Raw genomic sequence first — 21973 nt, 5'->3', positions numbered from 1 at the left:
AATCGAGGATTGATGCAATAGCCACAGAGGTCAACTTACCTCGCGTGGATCATCAAAATCTGACAGACTGGGTAGAGGGAACTAAATCCTCATTGGCGGCCATCCGCCCCACAGTGCAGGACTTGCAGACTCATATGGTGCAAGTAAAGCTGGAACTGATGGCTTTGCATAAACGAGTGGAGGAAGCTGAGGGAAGATCACGCCGCAAAAACATTAGGCTGGTGGGATTCCCCGTACAAGTGGAATCGCCCAATATGGAACTATTTGTAGAACAATGGCTGATCAACACTGTATTGGGTGGAAATCCCTCCAAGTTCTTTTCTGTTGAAAGGGCCCATAGAGTCCCAGGTAGACCCGCCGGCCAGGCGAACCTCCACGACCTATAATAGCTCGACTTTTAAACTTCCGAGACAGGGACTTAATTTTACAGCTATCCCGATCTAATGGCCTGTGGCGGTATGAGAACGCAGAAGTCTCAGCCTACCCAGACTTCACTGTAGAAGTGCAGACAAAACGCAACTCCTTTACCAAGGTGAAACAACGACTACGAGAACTGAATTATAAATATGCACTGCTATTTTCTGCAAAACTTCGGGTGATTGATGGCGAAGCAGTGTGACTTTTCCACTCGCCAGAGGACGCATGGACTTGGCTGCATGCGAAAGGACTAATGCATACGACTCTGGACCACCAAGAAGATTCCACCTGGCTGACCCCACGTACGAAGCAACGCAAGCGAAAACCTAGCAAAGTGAGACCTTCACGAGCCCAAGCAGTTAAAGAGCAGGAGGAGGCCATAAAGGAAGCATCTCAACTATCTACCAACTCCTTCTATGCTTTAACAGAGAACCCTCAGATTCCCTCCGACACTGATACAGGGACCCCGCCGCCTTTGCGGGGATCATTGGATGATGAGGGCCCAACACTGACCCGACGTTCAGCAGATGACCTATGAATGAATCTTGCGAGTACAGGGGGCTGCTGGATTCTGTGGATCCCCACGACGCGGAGCCGTGTGTCGCCTGTTGGGGCGATCTCCCGGGGCTCGGGACGCGGATTCATTGAGATGTTATGGGGTCCACGGTGTGGACTCCCACCTACAACATGGCTCTTCCCGCCCCCCCACGAAGGCAGGGGACACCATGTGGTGTGCTTTCACTGAACGGATATATATACCTTGCAGTTCTATACTTCCTGGAAGTATGTTTGTGGGATTTTGGCATGATACTTGTTCGGGATCAAGCCTGGGCTCTGGGAGTTGTTTGTTGTTAATACATGTAAATGCTTGGTGATCGAGGAGGCCAAAGTTGGGTCAGTTGTTGATGATCGGAAGGGAGGGGGACACAAGAAGCATAGAATTGTAAACCTAGGCAATAATGACTACTGAATATACTATGTTGACTTGGAACATTCGGGGCATGGGTAATCCTATTAAGGGGTACAGAATATATTCCGATTTTAGGAGACGCCGGGTACATTTTGCCTGCTTACAAGAGGCACACTTGATACAGGGAGAACTAGCTAAGCTTGCCCGTCGCTGGAGGTGTCAGATTTATGGCACCGCTTATTCCGCATACACCAGAGGCACTTTAATCTGGATAGCTCCAGAGGTACCGTTCATTAAAACTAAGATACATATTGATCGGGAGGGAAGATATGTTCTGCTACAAGGACACTTAAATGTTCATCCCATTCTCCTGACCTCCATATATGGTCCCAATACAATGCAAGGATCCTTCTTCAATGGGCTATCCCCGTCTTTATTACAGGATCCGAAGACTCCTAGTTTATGGAGGGGGGGATTTTAATTGTATCCACAATACAAATTTGGATTGATCGACTCCCCCCTTACCGAACACTCCTGGTTTACACGCTACTAAACACTTCCATCAATGGACACAAGCTATGCGGCTACATGATATCTGGCGTCTACACCATCCTGAAGATAGGGAGTATTCTTACTATGCGCCAGGCTACCACATACACACAAGTTTGGATTATATTTTTTGTGAGCCAATTATGTGGCCTAATATCCGTAGCTCTGAGTACTTAAGTAGAACCCTATCTGACCATAACCCCTTGCAGGTGTTTTTTAAATGTGGATGGCCCAGACCAAAGACACCGACATGGAGACTGAGAATGGAAGCCCTACAAGATGTGCCTTATAGAATACAATTAGGTACAGCTATTATGGAATACTTTCAACACAACGAAGGTTCGGTGGGCGACACTAGAGTGGAATGGGATGCAATGAAGGTGGTTGTACGAGGTCATTGTATGACCTCCTCCTGGGGAGCGAAAACCATCCTTACACGCACTATATTGAACCTGGAACAGGAAATATGTCCGCTGGAGAAAACAGCTATAACTAATCCCTCAGCGCGACGATCACTGACACTTCAGCGTAAGCAATATCGAGAGGAATTAGATAGACTTGGGAAATTAGACTACAAAGAATATTTGACCCAACAACACAGGGAGGGGGACAAACCTGGACGTATGTTGGCTTGGCTATTGCGCTCTGAGGTGCCTCGGACGGTACTGGGTGCGATTGGGAACGACAGAGGGAAAGTGGTCAATACTCAAGAGGCGATTAATGAGGCCTACTACAAAAACTTATATACGGCTCAAATGACCCCCTCTTCATTTGACAGTCACCCACTACTACACGATCTACCCCTCCCCACCCTTACACAGCAGCAAAAGCAAGACTTGGAGCAGCCCATACAACTTGTTGAAGCACAATTAGCAATAAAACAAATGGCTAGAGGGAAGACCCCAGGCTTAGATGGGTTGCCTATTGAATTTTACGCTACATATGAGACCCATCTTGCACCTCGGCTAATGGCCCTATATGAGGCATCATACCAGCGAGGGGGACTCCCCACCTCGATGAATGAGGCCCTCATTGTGGTGCTTCCTAAGTTGGGTAAGGACCCTCTGGAAGTGAGCTCCTATCGTCCCCTCTCTATGCTCAATATTGATTACAACATCCTCAGGAAGATGCTGGAAAATTGGCTGATTCCTTTACTTCGGTCCCTAATCCATCCAGATCAAAATGGATTTATACCAAATAGGGCCACATACAACAGCACTCGAAGATTGTGCCACATCATTGATGCGGTTTCTCACAGGTACAGGTGGCCCAGTGGCGGTATCATTAGATTTTGAAAAGGTGTTTGACACAATAGGTTGGCCTTACCTAATGTGGACGCTGAAACGCTTCGGGCTGGGTCCCCAATTTTTACAGTGGATACAGCTGCTTTATATCATTCCCCAGGCTAGAGTCCGAACTGGCCACTACGTATCGGACCCCTTCCCCATTCAAAGAGGGACAAGACAGGGTTGCTCGCTGTCCCCAGTACTTTTTGCTCTAGCCATGGAACCCCTTGCAGCGCGCTTGCGTACGAAGGACAGTGAATGGGGCATATGGGTTGATGGTGGTAGGCATATTACATCACTATATGCCGATGACGTATTAATTTACCTGCAGAAAACTGACAATACCTTAACTGGTTTATACAAGATATTGGACCAATACAGTGAACTGTCGGGCCTTAGGGTAAACTGGAGCACATCCTGTGTGTTCCCCCTAGGAAAGACGAATGATGCGCTGAACCAAATGCCCGGACAAGGGAGACTAATATGGGTAACTAGGAGTTTTCGCTATTTTGGCATAGATGTATACCTGGCTGAAACGGATTTAGTAGAAGGCAACTATAACAAAGTGCTGTCCTCTATCATTCTGAGTGTCATTACCTTTCTGGACACGATTACCCCTTTCCCCTATGGGCAGAGCAGCGATAGAGAAAATGTTGGTACTCCCTAGACTACTCTATCTATTTCTAGCGCTGCCAATGTCGCCTGGACGGGCCTTCTTCAACACTATACGGAGCCTATTGAGAGCGCTTATATGGGGCTCAGGACGTAAAAGAGTATCCCTAGATGTGTTAAAATACCCAATGCTTGAGGGAGGTATGGCGAGCCCCGATATGGAACGATATTATGCAGCTGCACAACTGCAGTGGGTAATGGCTTGGTTGGCAGTTGGACAATCAATAGAGGGGAATATGGTACGACACAAGTTGAATACAAGCGGAGTACTGCGATGGTTCCTAGGGAGGAATGAACTTACAGCTGACATAGGACTGCTGATGCGTGCAGCGCAAACAAGTTGGATCCGCTATATTCAACGAAGACGGCATACAGTCCCCTATTCACCTAAACTCCCACTATGGGACATACCCCAGATACATGCTCTTAAACAGGTAGACGATTTTCAGACATGGCAGGGAGGGGGGTGCTACGTATAGGTGATCTTTACAATGAAGGGCGCCTGCGCTCCTTTACAGACTCTAGCACAACATTCCACCTAGACTCCGGACAGTTTCTTGCCCACGCAGCCCTTTGTGCCGTTGTGAAACAAATATAGCAATCCGGCCTCCTGGAGCTGACAACACACCTGGGACTCCATTATATTTTAACACAAGGTCAGGGGAAAAAAGCAGTATCCAATCTCTATATCCTATTGAGGGAGACCCCCAGCTGTACCACATCCTTGCAGCAAAGCACGATGGGATGATGGATTGGGCATCGAGTTGATAGTGGAAAATGGCACTAGCTCAGGTGCGGCATGTTTCACGAAATGCTAGACTAAAATTTACGCATTTTAACTATGTCCACCAAACATACCTGTCCCCACATAGACTTCACCGCATGTTTACAGAAGCCACCCCGAGGTGCCCGCGATGTGGTCACGACGACGCCACCTTCCTGCATATGACTTGGGAATGTCCTGAGATACACAGTACTTGGGGACACATCATGCAGCATATATCTGACATTATAGACGTGTCCCTCACATTGGACCCGCTCCTTTGCCTACTGGGGGTGACCAAGCGGAATAAACGATCCAAGTATTATATGAAATTTGTTGATCTTGCCCTAGCACTGTTTAAGAGAATGATCGCCATGGCTTGGAAGGCTACACGCCCCCCGGATGTACAAGCCTGGCTTCGGGTGGTGTTGCGTTGGACCACGGCAGAGGTTAATGCATTAGACCGAGATAGGCATGCACAGGGTGGTGATGGAGGGGTAACACTTTGGGATACTTAACTAGCGAAACTGGAAGATAAATTGAGCGCACAAGAGACTGGCAGAGAGACGACACCAGAACACACCCGTTAAGCTGTCACCACGTGACCCGTCCACATGGGCTGTACCCCATAGCTATTTTCCTTTAACTCCAATTCTCGTCCGCCGAATATTGACAACACCCTGTCCGACCCCATAGCAAGAGCTGGGGTTATTGCGAACTCTCAACATTAGATTGCCCTATAAACGTATGACAAATTTGCCCTACCTTTGAAATGAGAACATGGAGCCTAAGCCGCTCACCCCTACCTCTCCCCTTCCATCCTTGGTAACTGAAAGCAAAGGCCGGAAGCCGAGGAGCTATAGTAGACATAGATGAAGATCCCGACTTCCCCACCTCATATAAGCCAAGCAGGTTCTTTCTTTTTTGTTAAGTTACAGTGCATTTCAGGTCTATTCCCGCACAGCCCTGCACAGGGATCACTATATGATAAGTGTTATTAGCTATCCGGCAATGTACCAACATCGACTAGAGGCGCTAGTACACGATGAGATTTGCTCAACAGATGGCGACTATCACATTAAATGTCATGTGTAGACACAAATATATGTCCACTACTCAATTACGGTTACGAATAGGGATACCATTGCTACAGTTCCTGCGATATTGTTGCTTTTGCTACGAATTGGTATTTGTGATCTAAGAAACCTGATGTAGGTTGACACATTGGACATGAGCTCAAAACCTCTAATAAAATCCAACCTCTTCAGATACTTAAACTTGGCTGCAAGCCCAGCAATGGTCCAGCTGATGAGTTTCAGCAATTTAAGGTTAGGTTCAGGTTAGACTACAGTGCACTGAGCCGGTAAGACCATGGTGGCACCACCCTTGCGCTTGTGCCCATCCAGTCAATCATAAGTGTCAAGAGAGGATGGGGGGTATCTATAGGAAACATTCACCTGGTAAGGGGCTGCATGCAATCCATCCTGTTCTGGTACTTGCTGCCTTGAAATCTGTCTCTGGGCGGGCTGTGGGGCACAGTTTACTGGCACGGGTCTGTAGAAAAAACCCAAAGGAAGGGCTATATATAGAAGTACTCCTAAGTCATGGCGAACTGCTATGATTGCCCCGATCCTTTGGAAGGGGTTGCTGACAATTCAATCCAATTATCACCCCATCTCACTTTTAGATGAGCTGGTAAGATCTATGGAGGTTTTTTTTTAATCGTATACAAGAATGGGTGGATGCAAAGAATATCCTAGCTGATAATCAACTAGGTTTCCAGAAAGGTTCTCCCAACAATTGAACAGGTAATGTGCCTATATTTAATGTGCATTAAGTACTTAAAACAAAGAGGCATCCCTTTCTTTTTAACATTTAGTGACCTTAAATCAGCCTTTGATTTGGTTATTAGAGATCATTTGTGGCTTGCATTGGAACACATCAGCACGACTGCGCTATGGTCTAAAAGGAGAGGTATGTGCAAAGAATTTGTATATGCTTCCCTAAATTTTTCGATATTTCTGAATGATGTCGGCCCATATCTCAAGAGCATGAATTTTGGTTGCTTCATCTTTGTGTCACTTCTGTAAAATGCAACGCTTACATTAGGGACTACGTATCCCAGTTTGTCTCAAGCCCCAGGAGGAGACCCTTTGGATTGCCAACACCAGCGGAGCGCTATTTGGTGCAGCTACCACTCCTGCAGAGCGGGTGCTTCATGTGTGTGCCACTTCTGCAAACACAATGCTTGCATCAGGGACTAAGGGGGTTATTCTAACTTTGGAGGAGGTGTTAATCCGTCCCAAAAGTGACGGAAAAGTGACGGATTTACCACCAGCCATATTACGAGTCCATTATATCCTATGGAACTCGTAATACGGCTGGTGGTATATCCGTCACTTTACCGTCACTTTTGGGACGGATTAACACTCCTCCAAAGTTAGAATAACCCCCTATGTGTCCCAGTTTGCCTCAGACCCCAAGAGGAGGTCCTTGGGACTACTGACACCTGTGGAGCTCTATTTAGTGTGGTTACCACTCCTGCGGGACAAGACACACACGCAGGCCATGCCCGGGTGAAACCTGGGCCAAGGGCAGGCCCATCCAGAGCCAGGAAGAGGCAGGGCCACCCCCCTTGGTTCTGCAATTTCAGCTTATGTCAGCATCTGGTAGACAGTACTCTACTATTGCATTCCTAAGAGGGCCTTTGTCTGGTGAGCTACTGCTGCTCGATCTGTGTCCCAAGTCCTGCCTGGGCCAAGTTTTATGGACTTTTTCTTTTGACAACTTCAATGTCATCTTGGAGCTCTACTGGTGTTCCCCTTGCTATTGTTAGTTCTACGGCAACTCTTCCATTCGATGGGGCACTTGTGACTAAACTCTGCCCTGAGTTAATCTTGAAGATGTGGACTCTAAGAACAGAATTCTCCGATCGTGGCCTCATTTCAATTGATGCTACTATCATTTGAATTCTTATTTCAACATTTTTTGTTGTTAGGTAGTTGTACAGAAGCATAGCATGTTTCCACTGCTTTGATCAAGGTTAATTCCTCACTCTGCATCACATTGTGTGTCAGTATTTTTCCCCTCTCTGCCACCCTAGATCACAACTTATTTGCCTACTTGCCCTAGCTCTCTGGTCGTTTTTCTGGGAGGCATTTACATGAGCAAACGTAAGGCCACAGACACATTAAAGAGGAAGAAAAACAAAAGCTGTAAACGCACCTCTCCCACTAAGTCTGACAGGGCCCTAAGTTCAACAACTCTTGATGATATAGACATCTTGATTGGGAAGGTCAAGACATTGTTAGGAGGAGATAATGATAATGCAGCTAGGTAGGCCCAACTAATAGTACTTGATAAGTTTGTCGATATATCCGCTAAGTCATAGAAACCTAAGCACTAGGCCTCAAACAAAATCTATCAGGCAATTGCAGAGGATGCTGTGGTGCTTGACGGCATGCAGAGTGACCCTAATCTATATTTAGACATCTCTACACTCAAGGCACATGATACAACCATCCTGTGCCCTCTCTCTTAGAAAATGGGGAGGATGCTGCCAGAACTAGTGATGGTTCCATTTTGATTGTGTGGGCACACTGTCAGTATATTTATTCAGTGATGCAATAGTATGGAGGTGGCAGATATAATCAGACTGGTAAAGCACCTCCACAACGAGGTAATAGCTCTGCAGTGCCAACTGGCATCACTGTCTGAGGAGCTTGGTGAAATGATATCAGCCACACCTAACCTTAGAAATAGATGTACTTAACAAAATTTACCACCGACATAGGCAGCTCTGATAGACGAGCAAAACAGGAGGAAGAATAATAGTTCAAACCACACACATAAGGAAAGGGCCCTCTATTGCCAGCAGAACATACATACTCAAGCCTCCCGCAAGACATCGACCGAGATTTCTCCTCTGCTTTCCATTCCTCGCAGCTCTGTCATGACCAATGGCGAATTAAGGGCCAACAATCCCCCTAGCCAGGACCTACTAAAGGGCCAAAGACTGGGGAATAAGGAGCAGACAGTACAGCGGGTGATAGGTCACGTGTACATGCTAGGAGTTCGTAAGGTGCTACAAGGTATACACGAAGGTGAGGTTTCCCTGATTAATAAATGCATAAATCATATATGGTCAGTTCGTAATTGCTATTCAATTATTTGTTCTGAGATTATGCGTGCTGGTCGGCACCATGACCCCACAGAGCAACCAAGTCTCCATGATTATTTTAAGTTAATTTTAAAATCTGGTATTCTGGTTGAGAATTGACTAGGGTTGAGCTACGAAAGTCTCCCCTTTGGGCACTGCTATCAAGTTCAAAATAAATAATCCTTTTACTTGCTCCACACAAACCGCCCACAGTGGCGCACCTCTCACAGATACCTAGATGGTGGATTGGCTGGTGAATATTCCATCTGCTGGGCTGGTAGAGGAGCAGGATCCATCATCCACTAGTGAGATGGGGCACTTGGCTTCCACATTGGGAAGCCAGGATTGTAATGTTTTTGACGAGCTCTACAGCCCTTCTATCGAACATCTGACCATCCTTGAGGAGAAATCCTAACTTTTTCATTTGCTATCCTGGAATGTGGACGGTATAAAATTGAAACTTCGTGACCCTGAATGGGGGGCCTCTATTGATCACTTCAATATCTGCCTCATCCAGGAAACCTGGAGCATCGATCCAGTCTTGAGGCCTGTCTTTGTTACCTTCTTTTCCCCAGCACAATATAATGGAAGAGGATGCCCCCATGGGGGCCTCTTAATCTGGGTTCATACTACTTTAAAAGTGAAAATTTGCACAGTTGCCTTTGCCTCACATGATATCCTAGGCATTACAATTACAGGGGAGGATTCTCACACATTTTACATCTACAACATCTACAATCGTGGGATTAGGGGAGGGGGTGAAACATGGATAATGTAACACCTTACTGCTCATAGGAATTCCTTTGTAAGACATGATACCCTGATCATCGCAGGTGGTTTGAACACCACAGATGAGCCTTTAGATAAGTTCAGCTCCTTCCTTTCTGAGGTGGAGGGCGAGGCCTGGGGTATCCCCCAAACCAATTCTCCCCCAGTTCTGGTTCTGCATATCAGTTAGAATCTTTACCCTTGCCTTTGGGATGAGGGTTTGTAACGGTCCCTTTTCCTCTGAACAACCAGCTGCACACACTTTTAACCGCCCTGGTTTTTCTAGCAGGATTGACTGCATACTAGGTGCCCTCTGCCTGGTGGGCTTTTATTGACATGGCGTTATTTTATTACCTAGAGTTGATAGTGATCATAACGATCTACACTGTTCCTTTAGTGACATTTCTAAGCAGCCACCAGCCATTTTTCCTTTCATGTCAATAGATCTCCTGCCCTCCAACAATGGGAGAAAGATTAGGTGGCTAGAGTAGCTTCCCAGCTGGAGAAAATGACCAGGGCAATGTGTGATGCCACTGTGGAGCTAGATGGTACATTCCCATCGCAAGATAGGTTACTGTTATCTTCCATTATTCATAAAAAAATAAACTTTCTGGAAAACCTCTCTATGCAGTATAATGCCCATAAGCCCAGGCCTGCTAACCCCGGTCATACCTAGTTCGATGGGGATTGCAATAGAGCTAAACTTAATTTGTGTGAAGCTCTTAGGAGAGGTAATGCTGACGATATTAGAAAATGCAGGAAACAGTATAAGGCAGCTCAATCAAAGGCAAATCTTGAATGGGACATGCAGCTTTGGAAAGATATATATGCAGCTTCTGTACATAAGGACCCTAGGCAGTTTTGAGGCTTGGTAGCAAACAAGAGGCTTTCCATCTCACAGACAATATTAATCCGGAGACCTAGTGCAAATGTTTTTCAGATTTGTACCCTTCCCCACCAATGGGGAACATGGAGGATAAATCTACTCTAAATCCTGCATCCACAACTTCCAATTGTATATTACATATTGGCTTATAGGAGACTGTGAGGGCAATCACAGCTGTAGCTTCTGGGAAGGACACATGACTGCACAGGGTTCCCGGGGGTCTTTTTTTTGTCTAAAATTGAAAAATGGGAACCTGATCTAAATAAATTAAGCAACTTGATATTGGGGGAAGGGGATAAAATCCACCTTGCTGGAAAGCACCAATATTGTCCAGCTTTATAAAAAGAGTCCAAGGGATTCACCATTGAACTACTGGCCAATTAACCTGATAGATGTTGCCCAGAAGGTCTTTAGTAGACAGATCTTGTTCCAACTAGATCAGTGGATTGAGGACCACGGAGACCTCTCATACTTACAAGTGGGGTTTAGAAATCAAATAAGCACTATAGACCAAGCCCCAGATTTATGGTGGCCTACCTGGCACATTTGAGTAATTTTTTTTATGCTAATGTAGCGTTGAAACGCCACCCCATATTTACAAAGTGGCACAATGCTTGCATTGCACCACTTTGTAACCCCTTGCGCCACATTATGCCAGAGCCAGGCATAAGGTATGCAAGGGAGATGTTCCCGCACTAGGGGGACATGAGATTCCTTTGTATTGTTTTTATTGGCATTTTTTAAAGCCTGCTAAGGGCAGATGTTAACAAGAGGCTCCCATTGTGTTCAATGGCACTTTGGGTGCTTTGCAGGCTTAGTGTCAATATTTTTTACGCTAGCCCTGCAAAGCGCCAGACTAGCATAAAAAATTATGACACTAGTCTCCCTGGCTACCGCAATGGTGCACAGTATTTTAAATATGGCGCACAAATGGTAATGTTAGGGGGGTGCTAAGGGGCACAAGAAAAGTGGCACTGTACTACATGCAGCAACACTTTTCATAAATATGGGTCCAAGTTTTAGGTTCATGTTCATTTACTGGAAGACTGCTATTCTGGAAAAATCTCATCTCCATCTCGTATTCATGGACCTAAAATCAAGTTTTGATTTGCTTCCCCACTGTAAATTATGGGAGGTATTGAAGGACAGCAAAGTTCCCCCTGAACGTTTGAATATCATCACACATCTACATCAAGACACATGCCCACGTTTTCTGAGGCTCAGTGAGGGAGCTTACTGACCATATAGGAGTCCATGTAGGTGTCCACCAATGGTGCATACTCACCCCTATACTTTTTTTGCTCTATCTAAACGATGTTATCACCCTTCTGGAGACTGGCATAAACGATGTCTGGCAGAAAGATTTTCCTGCCTTTATTCACAGATGATACTATCTGCTCTTGAAAAAAACTGCAGGTCTGCAGGTGCTAGTTAACAGCTTTTCTCCATTCTTTGACTACTGGGGCTTGACTATCAACCATATGAAAACAAAGTTCATGACCATGAGCCCCATTGGTCTTACAGAAGCCTTATTCTGTTAGAGGGGAACCGCTAGACAGGGTCACTGAATTTAATTACTTGGGAATATCTTTATTTGAAACATGTCCTGGGCTCAAGAGGTTAAAAAAGTGCTTTGAAGATAAATCTTCATGCTGCAGCAACCCTACCGCTATAAAGATCATCTACAGCTAAGCATGTTTCAACCTGCTTTAAAAATTTACAGAGCAAAATCAGAAGGCAGCCTGTTATTTGGAGCTGAAATCTGGAGTCTAGCACCTATGGCCGAGTTAAGCATCATGGAGAACAACTTTTTGAAAGCTTTAGTGAGTCTCCCTAAAAGCCACCCCTCCTCTCATTATTCTTTGACTTGAACCTCAAGCCATTGATCCAAAAGATGCAGCTTAGGCCCCTTACTCTATTGGTTAAAGGTTAAAGCACACTCCAGAATGCCTTGATTAATACCAAGCTTTTAAAGACCTAGTTGACTAGATAAATTACATAAAATTGGATGGGTGATCTATGTCAAGGATAGGCTGGTAGACCTTAATCTTGTAGAGTTTTGGTCTGACAACTCATCATATCTTTCCAGAGAGTCCCTCAAAGAAGCTTACTGGGACTGGAAATGGGAGCAGGATATGAGGAAAGTTAACCATGGCTCTCTTTCTAATGCTTTTTGTGAGCACAAACTACACGCTGAATTTGAGTCTTTCCTCAATTTTATTCACATCCCTCGTGCCACATAGTTGTACCTCAGGTTCCGTTAGGGCACCTTGCCTTAATTATCTTTTTGCTCCAAATGGGAAAGCAACACTGATGAACGCGCTGGGTGTCCGGCATGCCAAGGGGCAGAGGAATCTTCGGCTGATTTCTTTTCTTTTGCCCCGAATATAACCAGCACAGGAAAAGTTGGAACAACCCTATTTGTAAGCAGTTGGGACGTAGACAACATGTTGCTGTGCTTAGGTTGTTACAAACGAAACAAGGGAGCCTACTGTATGTGATGTTGCTAAATATTTTAACTGGAGCTGGTCTATAGGAAGCAAGGCACTGGGACAACACTATGGCCCTCATTACGACATTGGCAGCAAATGTCGCCTACCGCCATGGCGACGGCCGCCAACAAACCGTAGCCGTGGCTACCGACCGTCCATGCAATTATGACCGTAGACGGAATACCGCCAGAAAGGCTGGTGGAATTCCGACGACTGTCATGGCGGCGGACTGCAGTAAGGTGGCGCTGCTGCCAGCTGCAGTGCCATGCCAGCAAAACACTGCCTCCTGTATCATGTTCCATGATACAGCCTGGCGGTGTTTTGCTGGTGGACGCTGCTGCTGGCAGCAGCGCTGCGTCCCGTCTCCTGCAGGAGGACCCCCTGCAAGCAGGTAAGTCGGGCTCTCTGACAGGAGAGGGGGATAGGGGTGTTGTGTGCGTGTGTGGGGGTGTGCGTGACTGTGTGTGAATGCATACATGTGTGTGTAATGAGTGTGTACATGAGTGGGTGTGAGTGTACGTGCATGTTGTGTTGTGTGATTGCGTGTGTGCCTGGATGTATGTTTGTGAGTGTTGTTGTGAGTGTGTATAAATGTATGAATGCATGGGTGAATGTGTTTATGCGTGTGTGTATGGATGTGTATGTATGTGTGTGTATGTGTGTAAATGTAAGGGGGGTCAGGAGAGGGAGGGGGAGGTGGGTGGAGGATTCTGGGGAGGGGGGCGGGGGAGACCCCTATCAGTGCCGCCAGGGAAGGAATTCCCTGGCACTGATAGTGCCTACCACCATGGTTTCAGTGGCAGTACATAAACCACTGAAACAATGGCGGCGTGTCGGGCCATAATGCCATGGGCGGCCTATTGACGGCCGCCGGGCTGGAGACTGTAGTCTCCAACCTGGCGGTTGTTACCACTGTGGCGGTAGGTGTGGTACGCTGGCATTTTGGCTTCAGCCAAACCGCCAATGTCATAATAGTGGAGGTAGCTACTGCCAGCCTGTTGGCGGTAATTCCTCCACTATTCCACCAATCGCCAGCTTTGTAATGAGGGCCTATGTGCTAAATGGACTTTATTAGGTAGTCTATTTCCTTTCATCTTTTTATATTTTTTTACACCGTATTTTGGTAAAGAAGTTTGCACTTTTCAAATTTTACGTGGGCCCTTCAGGTTCATGGTTTTATTGTTTTTTGACATACTACATTACATTGTTTAAATGTGGTTTGTACCAAATTTGATCATGTTGTTTATTCGATTTCTAGTCCTGGGAGACTATTGCGTGTTCCATTTAGGCACTCAAATTGGAATTAGGAATTAAACCTATTGCTGACTTTATGGCTCTTGCCCCTGTTTTGTATTGGGTTTGATTACATAAATATGAGTATGCTGATATATATGTGCACTCACTGAGGGAGGCAGTTATTTCACACACATTAATTAAACTGCCTTAGTTTAATCATTTATGGGATGTTTTAAAGTCCCTTGACCTCGACTCCATATATGGAGATCCCTCCAGTATTGGCAGTAGAACAGTCAAGAGAGTAACAGAAATGTACTGGTGGTACAAGAAGCGAAGCATAATCAATTCTTCTAAGACAGAATTCATGATTTAGGGCTATCTTAAATATAAAGAAAAGTTTGGTTTTGAACCTTATTTGGATGATATCTCCAGAGAAGTCAGGCGTACATTGTATGTCAAGTTTCATTTGGTCACCCTTCCTTGGAATATTCTTGTGGTTAATTGGAGAAAACTTAATTTTAGAGATGATTGGTATTGTGCTCTTGGGGTTAGTGAAACTATTTCCCATTTCATGTTGCTTTGTCCCAACATCTCAACCGACCGCATGAAATGGCTTACACCGTTATTTGCCAACTATGGTATTAAGAACCATGCAGATGCACTATTACTGTGCTAAAGGACCGTTTGGTCGACAATATATCATGCAGTTGCTCCGATATATGGGCTGCTTGATTGTGACAGGCAAATATAAGAGAAAGCAAAAGCAGGACAGTCTCAAATGCACATGAGTAGGGCTATTGAGGCTTTTTACCTAGTGGTGGTCACCACTAGATAATTATAGTAAGCTATTTTTCTAGAGAAAAAACATTTTTTGTTTTGTTAATAACTTTGGTGCCGTTTGATGAATCTTCATGAAATTTTCAAAGAAAATACAATGCTCACTTCAGCATCTGTCTGGGCAGTTTTGGGGTGATCGGTCAAGCGGGGGCTAAGAAAAAGGGGAGATCCCAATGGGCTTTTCCCCCCATGCATTTTTCCATAGGGATTTTGAGCAGGGATAGCACCTGAACCACTGGACAGAATTACACCAAATTTGGCAGAAAGTGACCTTTTTGCTATTTGATTTGATCTGCCACCTCCCCAGGGCCAATTTTATGTCCAATGCAGGGGGGCCGCCTTGCGGCTCCACTGCCCCAGGGACCACTACCTCCACAGGGCAAATATTTAGTTCTGTGAGGGGGAATGCACAGCCCCCCCAGCCCCAGGGACCACCACCTCCCTGGGGCTAAAATATAATAATGAGGGGGGTCCATTTCAGACCCCCAGTCCTGGGGACCACCACCTCCCCGGGGCAATAGTCATTGGAGGGGAGCCGTGCAGCCCCCCTCGAGGAGCCAATGATGGCCCTGGGAACCACCACCACCCAGTGCCAGCTCCTGCTATGTCCTGGGGTGCCCACGCCTGCGACATAGCCATTTGCTTTTGCTTGGTGGGAGCTGACAGCTCCTACCTAGCAAAATCAAACAAAGTCTGCTTTCTGACAGCAGGAGCTGTCAAACAGCTCATGCTGTCAGAAAGCAGAGGTTTCATCTGTTTCCCTGCACGCAAATATGTGTGCAGGGAAACAGATAAAAATATTGCTCCCCTGAGCAGGGAGCTGCTATGTGAAGCAGTTCCCTGCTTGTGGGTGCAATGCTGGCTACTGCACTCAGTGAGCCAGCTAGGACCGCAGGGGCCTTGAGGCTCCCCCCATGGTGCTGTTGCTCTTTCTCTGTCTTCCATCCCATAAAGGGATGTAAAGGAGAGAGAGATTGTTATTACAATGGTATTTCCATACAATGACTTTAAAGAGTAAGACTAGCAAGATGTTTGGTACGAATGTTATAGTTACTTTTGGAGGCACAGCGGAACAGAGTTACTTCTGGCCTAAGGTTTACGGTCTTGTGCTGTCACTCAGTAGGCTGAAGGTCCAAATCCTAGTATCGTTTGGCAGTGTGTGTATTTTACTTTACTAAGTGTTTTGACTGTTAAACTTTCCTAGTGAAGGAACATTCACGTTTCTTTCCAATCACATGCATGGGCTGACTGTCATAGGTGTAGGTACGTCTTCCTTTTTGCTCTGGTCACCCCCAAAATTTTGGACAGATACTGGTGAATACTGAATCTTGGCTGTGCCCTGGGTAATGCTTTCTAGTCTAAGGGCCAGTGCTCTGTGTAAAGTGGGTATGCAAATTAAGCTAATTATCAGCTGGCTGCTTTTAGACTAAAGTTATATGCAAACTCAGCTTTGGAATTAAAAGTACTTCCAAAGTCTTAAACAACCTTATTTTTACATGTATGTCACCCCTAAGGTGTGTCCTAAGTGCCCCTAGGGTTGGGTGCCATGTAACTATGAGCAGGGACCATGTAAAAATTGTTTTATAAGCGTTGGTGAGGTCAAATAGCCACATTTGTTTTTCCCTCACTGTAGTGAATGGCCTCCATAGGCTAAAATGGGGAGACTTTATTATAATTAACAAAGTCCCCGTAAGTGTCAGATACCTTGAGTATGATATCAAATTAATTGTTATAATAAATCCCACAAATTACAATTGTTGGATTTAATATAACTAGTTCAGGTAAAGAGTTTCGAACTCTACCTACAAAGTTGCCAACTTCAGCTCTATAGTGCCATTCTCTGATTGGTCAGCCTCTGGCAACCTGCCCAGCCTGCTTTGATGAGGTGTGAAGTGGCCTGGGCTGAACACAAAAGATGTGCCTGGTGGAGGAGAACTGCCTCAGCGGATGGGGAAGCAGGAAGTGGGGAGGGCTGCCAAACTGGTCTTCAAAGGCAGGGAAGGACATTTGGAGCAACCCAGCACCTCCCTCACATCCTGCAACCACAGACAATTAGGTGCCCTCTTGATTAGATTAGGAGAGGGCAGAGAGGGGTATGTTTAGGATTTTAGCCACACAAGTGGGTGTACACAGCCAGATGTAACTTTCTAAAATCAGTTTCAGCCATGATGGATTTTTGAAGAATGTTGCTCCTTGGGATTGATTTTTGCCACACTTCTCAGGAAGCGATCATCACTGGGGTAAGGACCCTGTATCTGATTGCAGAACCAGGACCCCCCTTTTTTTCAACCAGGAGCAGGGATAAATATTGCAGAGCTGTGCCCACACCTCAGATCCCTACAAGGAGGAACATCGGGAGAAGAAGGACTGTTCTGCTGGACCCCTGACCTGCACCTGGACACTCCACTCTGAAGGACTGCGCCAGCTGCACACTTGGGCTTCACTACAAGAAGGACTTTGCCTGGCTTCAACTGGTTCAAGGAGGGACTTCCTGTTTGCTACAGGTGCAAGATAGCTAACCAGAGCCCCTGCATCCAATCCTGAAGAGGATGACCAGCTGGCCAGTTTCCAATTTGGAGTTTGAGCCAGGTGCACTCTGAGTTGTAGTCCGCACCCTCAAGGAGCAACTCAGAGCTTCTGGAACTTTGGGGTGAGCTGTGGACTCCTAAAAGACCTTAAAAGACCTTCTGGAAGAAGATCCAGAAGTTTGGAGAACTTTGGAGAACTTTTTGGAAAAAGCTCCATAGAGGGGCCGATCCGCCACGCCAACTCTAGCCGGCTTGCCACAGCTGCAACCCGGCCTGACTTGCAGGTTCATCCCGCTGAAGAAAATCTCTAAAAAAGTGCCAAAGTCCGAACGTAGAAAGTTGACCAGGACCTCCCGCGCAGTGAATCCAAAGAGGGCTCCAGAGATGTCGGATCAAGATTCAGGTTTGCCCCGATCAAAGGGTTTCCATCTCGAAAAAACATCTAAGTCCGAACGTAGAAATCTTCACTGAGGGCTCCCGCGACTTGTATCTGTGGAAGACCTCCAGGGAGGTTGGATCAGACTAGTGACTTCGTCCTGCTGAAGAAAATCTTCAAGAAAACAACTGAGACGTTTAACTTTGCCCCGTTCGAGGTGCGACCAGATGACCAGGTTGGCACTATTCGTTTCTAAGGGCAGAAAAACATTAATTCTTTAAAAAATCATGAAACCAGTTCCCCTTATCCGATTTTGTTAGTTTTGGTGTCATTTTAAAGCAAAAAATATTTCCTATTTAAAAAATGGTTTGGGATTTTCAAACTGTTTCCTTTGTTTTATTTAATTACTGTGTTGTGATATTTTAATGCTTTACATTTTGTCTCCTAAGTTAAGCCTCGTCGCTCGTTGCCAAGCTACCTAGGGTTGAGCTGGAGTTAATTTATTGACACCTAATTGAACCTAGTGGGGTTCGTGGCCTATTTTTAAGTGTAGATACTTGCATGCCCCTACCAATTATCCACTTTCCAACAACAGGTATGTCTGGAAGCATCATGGTAAAGAGTCACCTATGGCCTAAAGGGCACAGACCTTCCCACTGAAAGTTGACGGTTCTACTCCAGGTGTGTCTGTGGTCTTTTTCCTTCTTTAATTTCTTTTAAACATCAAAAGTTTAAGGTTCATACTGACAGGAGATCTCACTCTTTTTAATGGGCAAATGCATTTCTCTTTTCAATTTGTCCAGAAATATCTCACACTAAGTAAATCATTCATCAAAGCTTAAAAAACTTTCTATCTCTCTCCCTCTCACTCACTTTCTCTCTCTACCTCAATTTCTCTTTTTCAATCTCTTTCTCCCCCTCACACACCCACTTACACCCATGCGCACCCACTCACAGATCCACTTAGACCCTTGTGCGTTCACTCACAGCCCCACTCAGAACATCACACACCCACTCACAGACCCACTGAAACCCCTACACACCAACTCACAGAATCACACAGACAGTGACACACCCATTCACAGACCTACTACAACACTGATGCACTCACTCTCACACCCAGACAGGCACTCTCACAACACTCTCACATCCAGATACACCCTCTCACACCTATTCTCACACCCAGAGAGACAGGCCATATCCAACTCCCACTCACAAAGCCAAAAGCTATGCGCAGCTTGGGGTTGGATGGTTAGGGGTGGTTGGCTGCAGGGTCTGGCAGCAGGACAGGCTTTGCGGCCAATCCCTGTTGCACTCGGCCTTCGGCCATGTGCGGTGGTGGTTGCATTAATGCATAGTAATAAAAATTACTTTCTGTTAAAAAAAACATAGAAATTCACTGAAAAAAACAAAGGTTATAGGGATGTTGTAATTAGGAAATAGAATTTAAAAAAAACATAGAACCTCACTTAAAAAAACAAATGTTACTGGGACGTTATAGTTAGACTCACAATGTAAATGTAGAAAACCGTAGAAATTCACCTGTTATAGTTAGAGTTATGTCAAGTAACTATAACTCGTGCCCTATGGTAACTGTAACTCACGCCCACGCCATGCAATGCTAATTACTCCACAAATTACGGCACTCATGACATCTTTGATAACATCATTGACAATATCAATGTAATATTTGCAGTAAAAAAAATTACGAAAGATTTGTGCATGGAGTGGGCATGCGTTATAGTTACTTGAGAAAACTCTAACTATACCCAGTGAATTACTATGGTTTTGTACGTTTAAAATGTGAGTCTAACTATAACGTCCCTGTAACCTTTGTTTTTTTCAGTGAATTAATATATTATTGCACTTAGCCCTCCATGAAAGACTTCTATTTTCTTGAAACAATCCTGGGATAAGACATTGGTTGTTATTCAATTTTGAACTGATTGATTGTCATTGTTTTCACATCGATTGTTAATTGAACCATTTTATTATTTGTATTGTTGTATGGTCATATAGTCATTAGTTGAGTGGTGCACCTTGGGGCATTCTTTTATCAGATTACTTCTCTTGGTTTTAACTGTCTTTTCTTTGCTACTATTTATATTGCTAAGGCTTATGCTGATAACAATGAATGAATAAAAGATTAGATCATATATACGTATAAATGTATATATATATATAAATGTATATATATATATATATGTTTATATATATATATATATATATATATATATATATATATATATATATATATATATATATATATATATATATATATATATCTGTATAAATATAATGGTGACATTATGTCATAGAGAGCGTCCTGCTCATAAAGCAGGGTATTCAAAAATTAGAAAAGTAACATTTGGACACTAAAAGGCAAAAGGTTATAAGCCATTGATTTTAATGACATGCACTATAGGAAACAAATTGATCCTTTGAATCACAGCCTCGAACTCACAATACTCACAGTGCCCCACAATTGATCACAAAGTTCTCAATGCCTGGATGTTCATTCTGCAGGGGTAATTCTGTGCAAGAGACATGTGTGACTTAACCTGTAGCATCACATGATCCTATGTACTAGAAAGCTCTGATAGGCTCTAAGATTGTCATGTAACCTGCTGCTAACACAAAGACAGTCCAGGAACATATTTGTGAAAATACAGGACCACTGTCTGACTAATGTGAGATATCCTCTAGCATCGTATCCTAAAGATATAATACCTTGAAAAAACGCTAATTATTTACTGGAATATGAAATAGAAATAGTACAACTGCAGTATGAAGCACTATTTAAACATAAGTTCAAATGATTATATAAATAGCTAGCATAACCAGCATGCCTCAATCCACAGTCCTTAAAAATGCACTATGAATAATAGTTCTTACCAGTACAGTGTGTTTGTAAGCTCGATGGATAACGATGTTGTAGTTAAACACTTCCACTTCCACTTGCTTTACCCACAATGCTAGTGATGTGTCACGGTCCTCATTTTTGGCGGTAACTGTAAACTTGGGAACGGACTCAGCTCGGATCCCAACCACTGTGGTGCAAAGGATGATGGAGCAACTGCTCTGGAAATCGAAAGGAAACCCATCAAATGTGAGGTAATGGCCATAACCTGACACAATGCAGGAGGCGTCTGTCCGCGGCTGGCAGTAATACAAACCACCTTCCTCCATGCAGTATTCATCATCCTTGCATACTGTGTTCTCGCAGTAGACATTGTTGTCCGTGCCATTGCAGAAGCAAAAGGATTGGCAATCCTGATCTACCCAAAAGGTGGCATTGGTCAAAACCTGGCGTCCCCCGTAATTGCAGCCACAATCTGTTCTTGGGATGCACTTTGTGCCATGGAGTGCAAACCCTTCATCGCATTGGCAACCCTCGGCACAAGTGTCCACACACAAAGGCCCCGCTGCCAAGGTTTCACAGGTCTCGGAGCATGTGATGCATTCCTCGAAGTGGCTGTTTTGGGGACAGGGAAGAGCTGCAAGGAATAAAAGTACTAGTTATGTAACTGAAACATTTTTATTTTGTGTTATTTACTGCTGGGGGAAGATTGGTGCACTCAGAAGTATAGAAACAAGCGTTGGTGCTCTATTAAAATACTGAATTCTATCGTCATGCTTCTTTAGTATTGTGTCAAGAATATCAACAATCACACTATCTTGAAATAAGTATATGTAGGTTAGTATGGATTTACTAATATTCAGGTCATATTTATGTAGGCCTTCATTCCTGATTAAAATATGTCTGCTGTGCCGTCTGGAGCACTTCTGTCAAAAATAAACCACATAAACATAAGGTTTCTCCTAAATAGTGTATGTGATCTGCAGGGATGAACCTAAGTAAGACTTCTATCCACCCAGAGAGCTCAACAGCCTACCTGCTGAGGTCTATAGGCTCCATTAATCCTCTCAGCGGCAGGAGTACATCTATTCCCTTGAGCGGAATGGTAAGTGGACACCCCCCGAGTTTATACAGGTAGTGGGGCAAGGAGTTTATCCATGTAGAAATATATATTTTCTCAAAGGAGAAACAAATGAATTGGAAAAAAACTGCATACATAAGGAGGCTTTGGCAT

At 44.7% G+C, this 21973-nt stretch overlaps 1 protein-coding gene across 1 annotated transcript in view; it reads right to left on the bottom strand.

The window, feature by feature from the left end:
* TECTA (tectorin alpha) overlaps positions 1-21973 on the bottom strand; it is a 333031-nt gene that overhangs the window by 193807 nt on the left and 117251 nt on the right. The window contains exon 11 of the mRNA XM_069221517.1: positions 20775-21376. Within this exon, the coding sequence (XP_069077618.1) occupies positions 20775-21376 (602 nt within the window). The remainder of the gene's footprint in view (positions 1-20774; positions 21377-21973) is intronic.

This window comes from Pleurodeles waltl, chromosome 3_1, assembly GCF_031143425.1.
Source record: "Pleurodeles waltl isolate 20211129_DDA chromosome 3_1, aPleWal1.hap1.20221129, whole genome shotgun sequence".
In the NCBI taxonomy this organism is placed as follows: domain Eukaryota; kingdom Metazoa; phylum Chordata; class Amphibia; order Caudata; family Salamandridae; genus Pleurodeles; species Pleurodeles waltl.
This window is presented reverse-complemented; position numbering and strand designations above follow the sequence as displayed.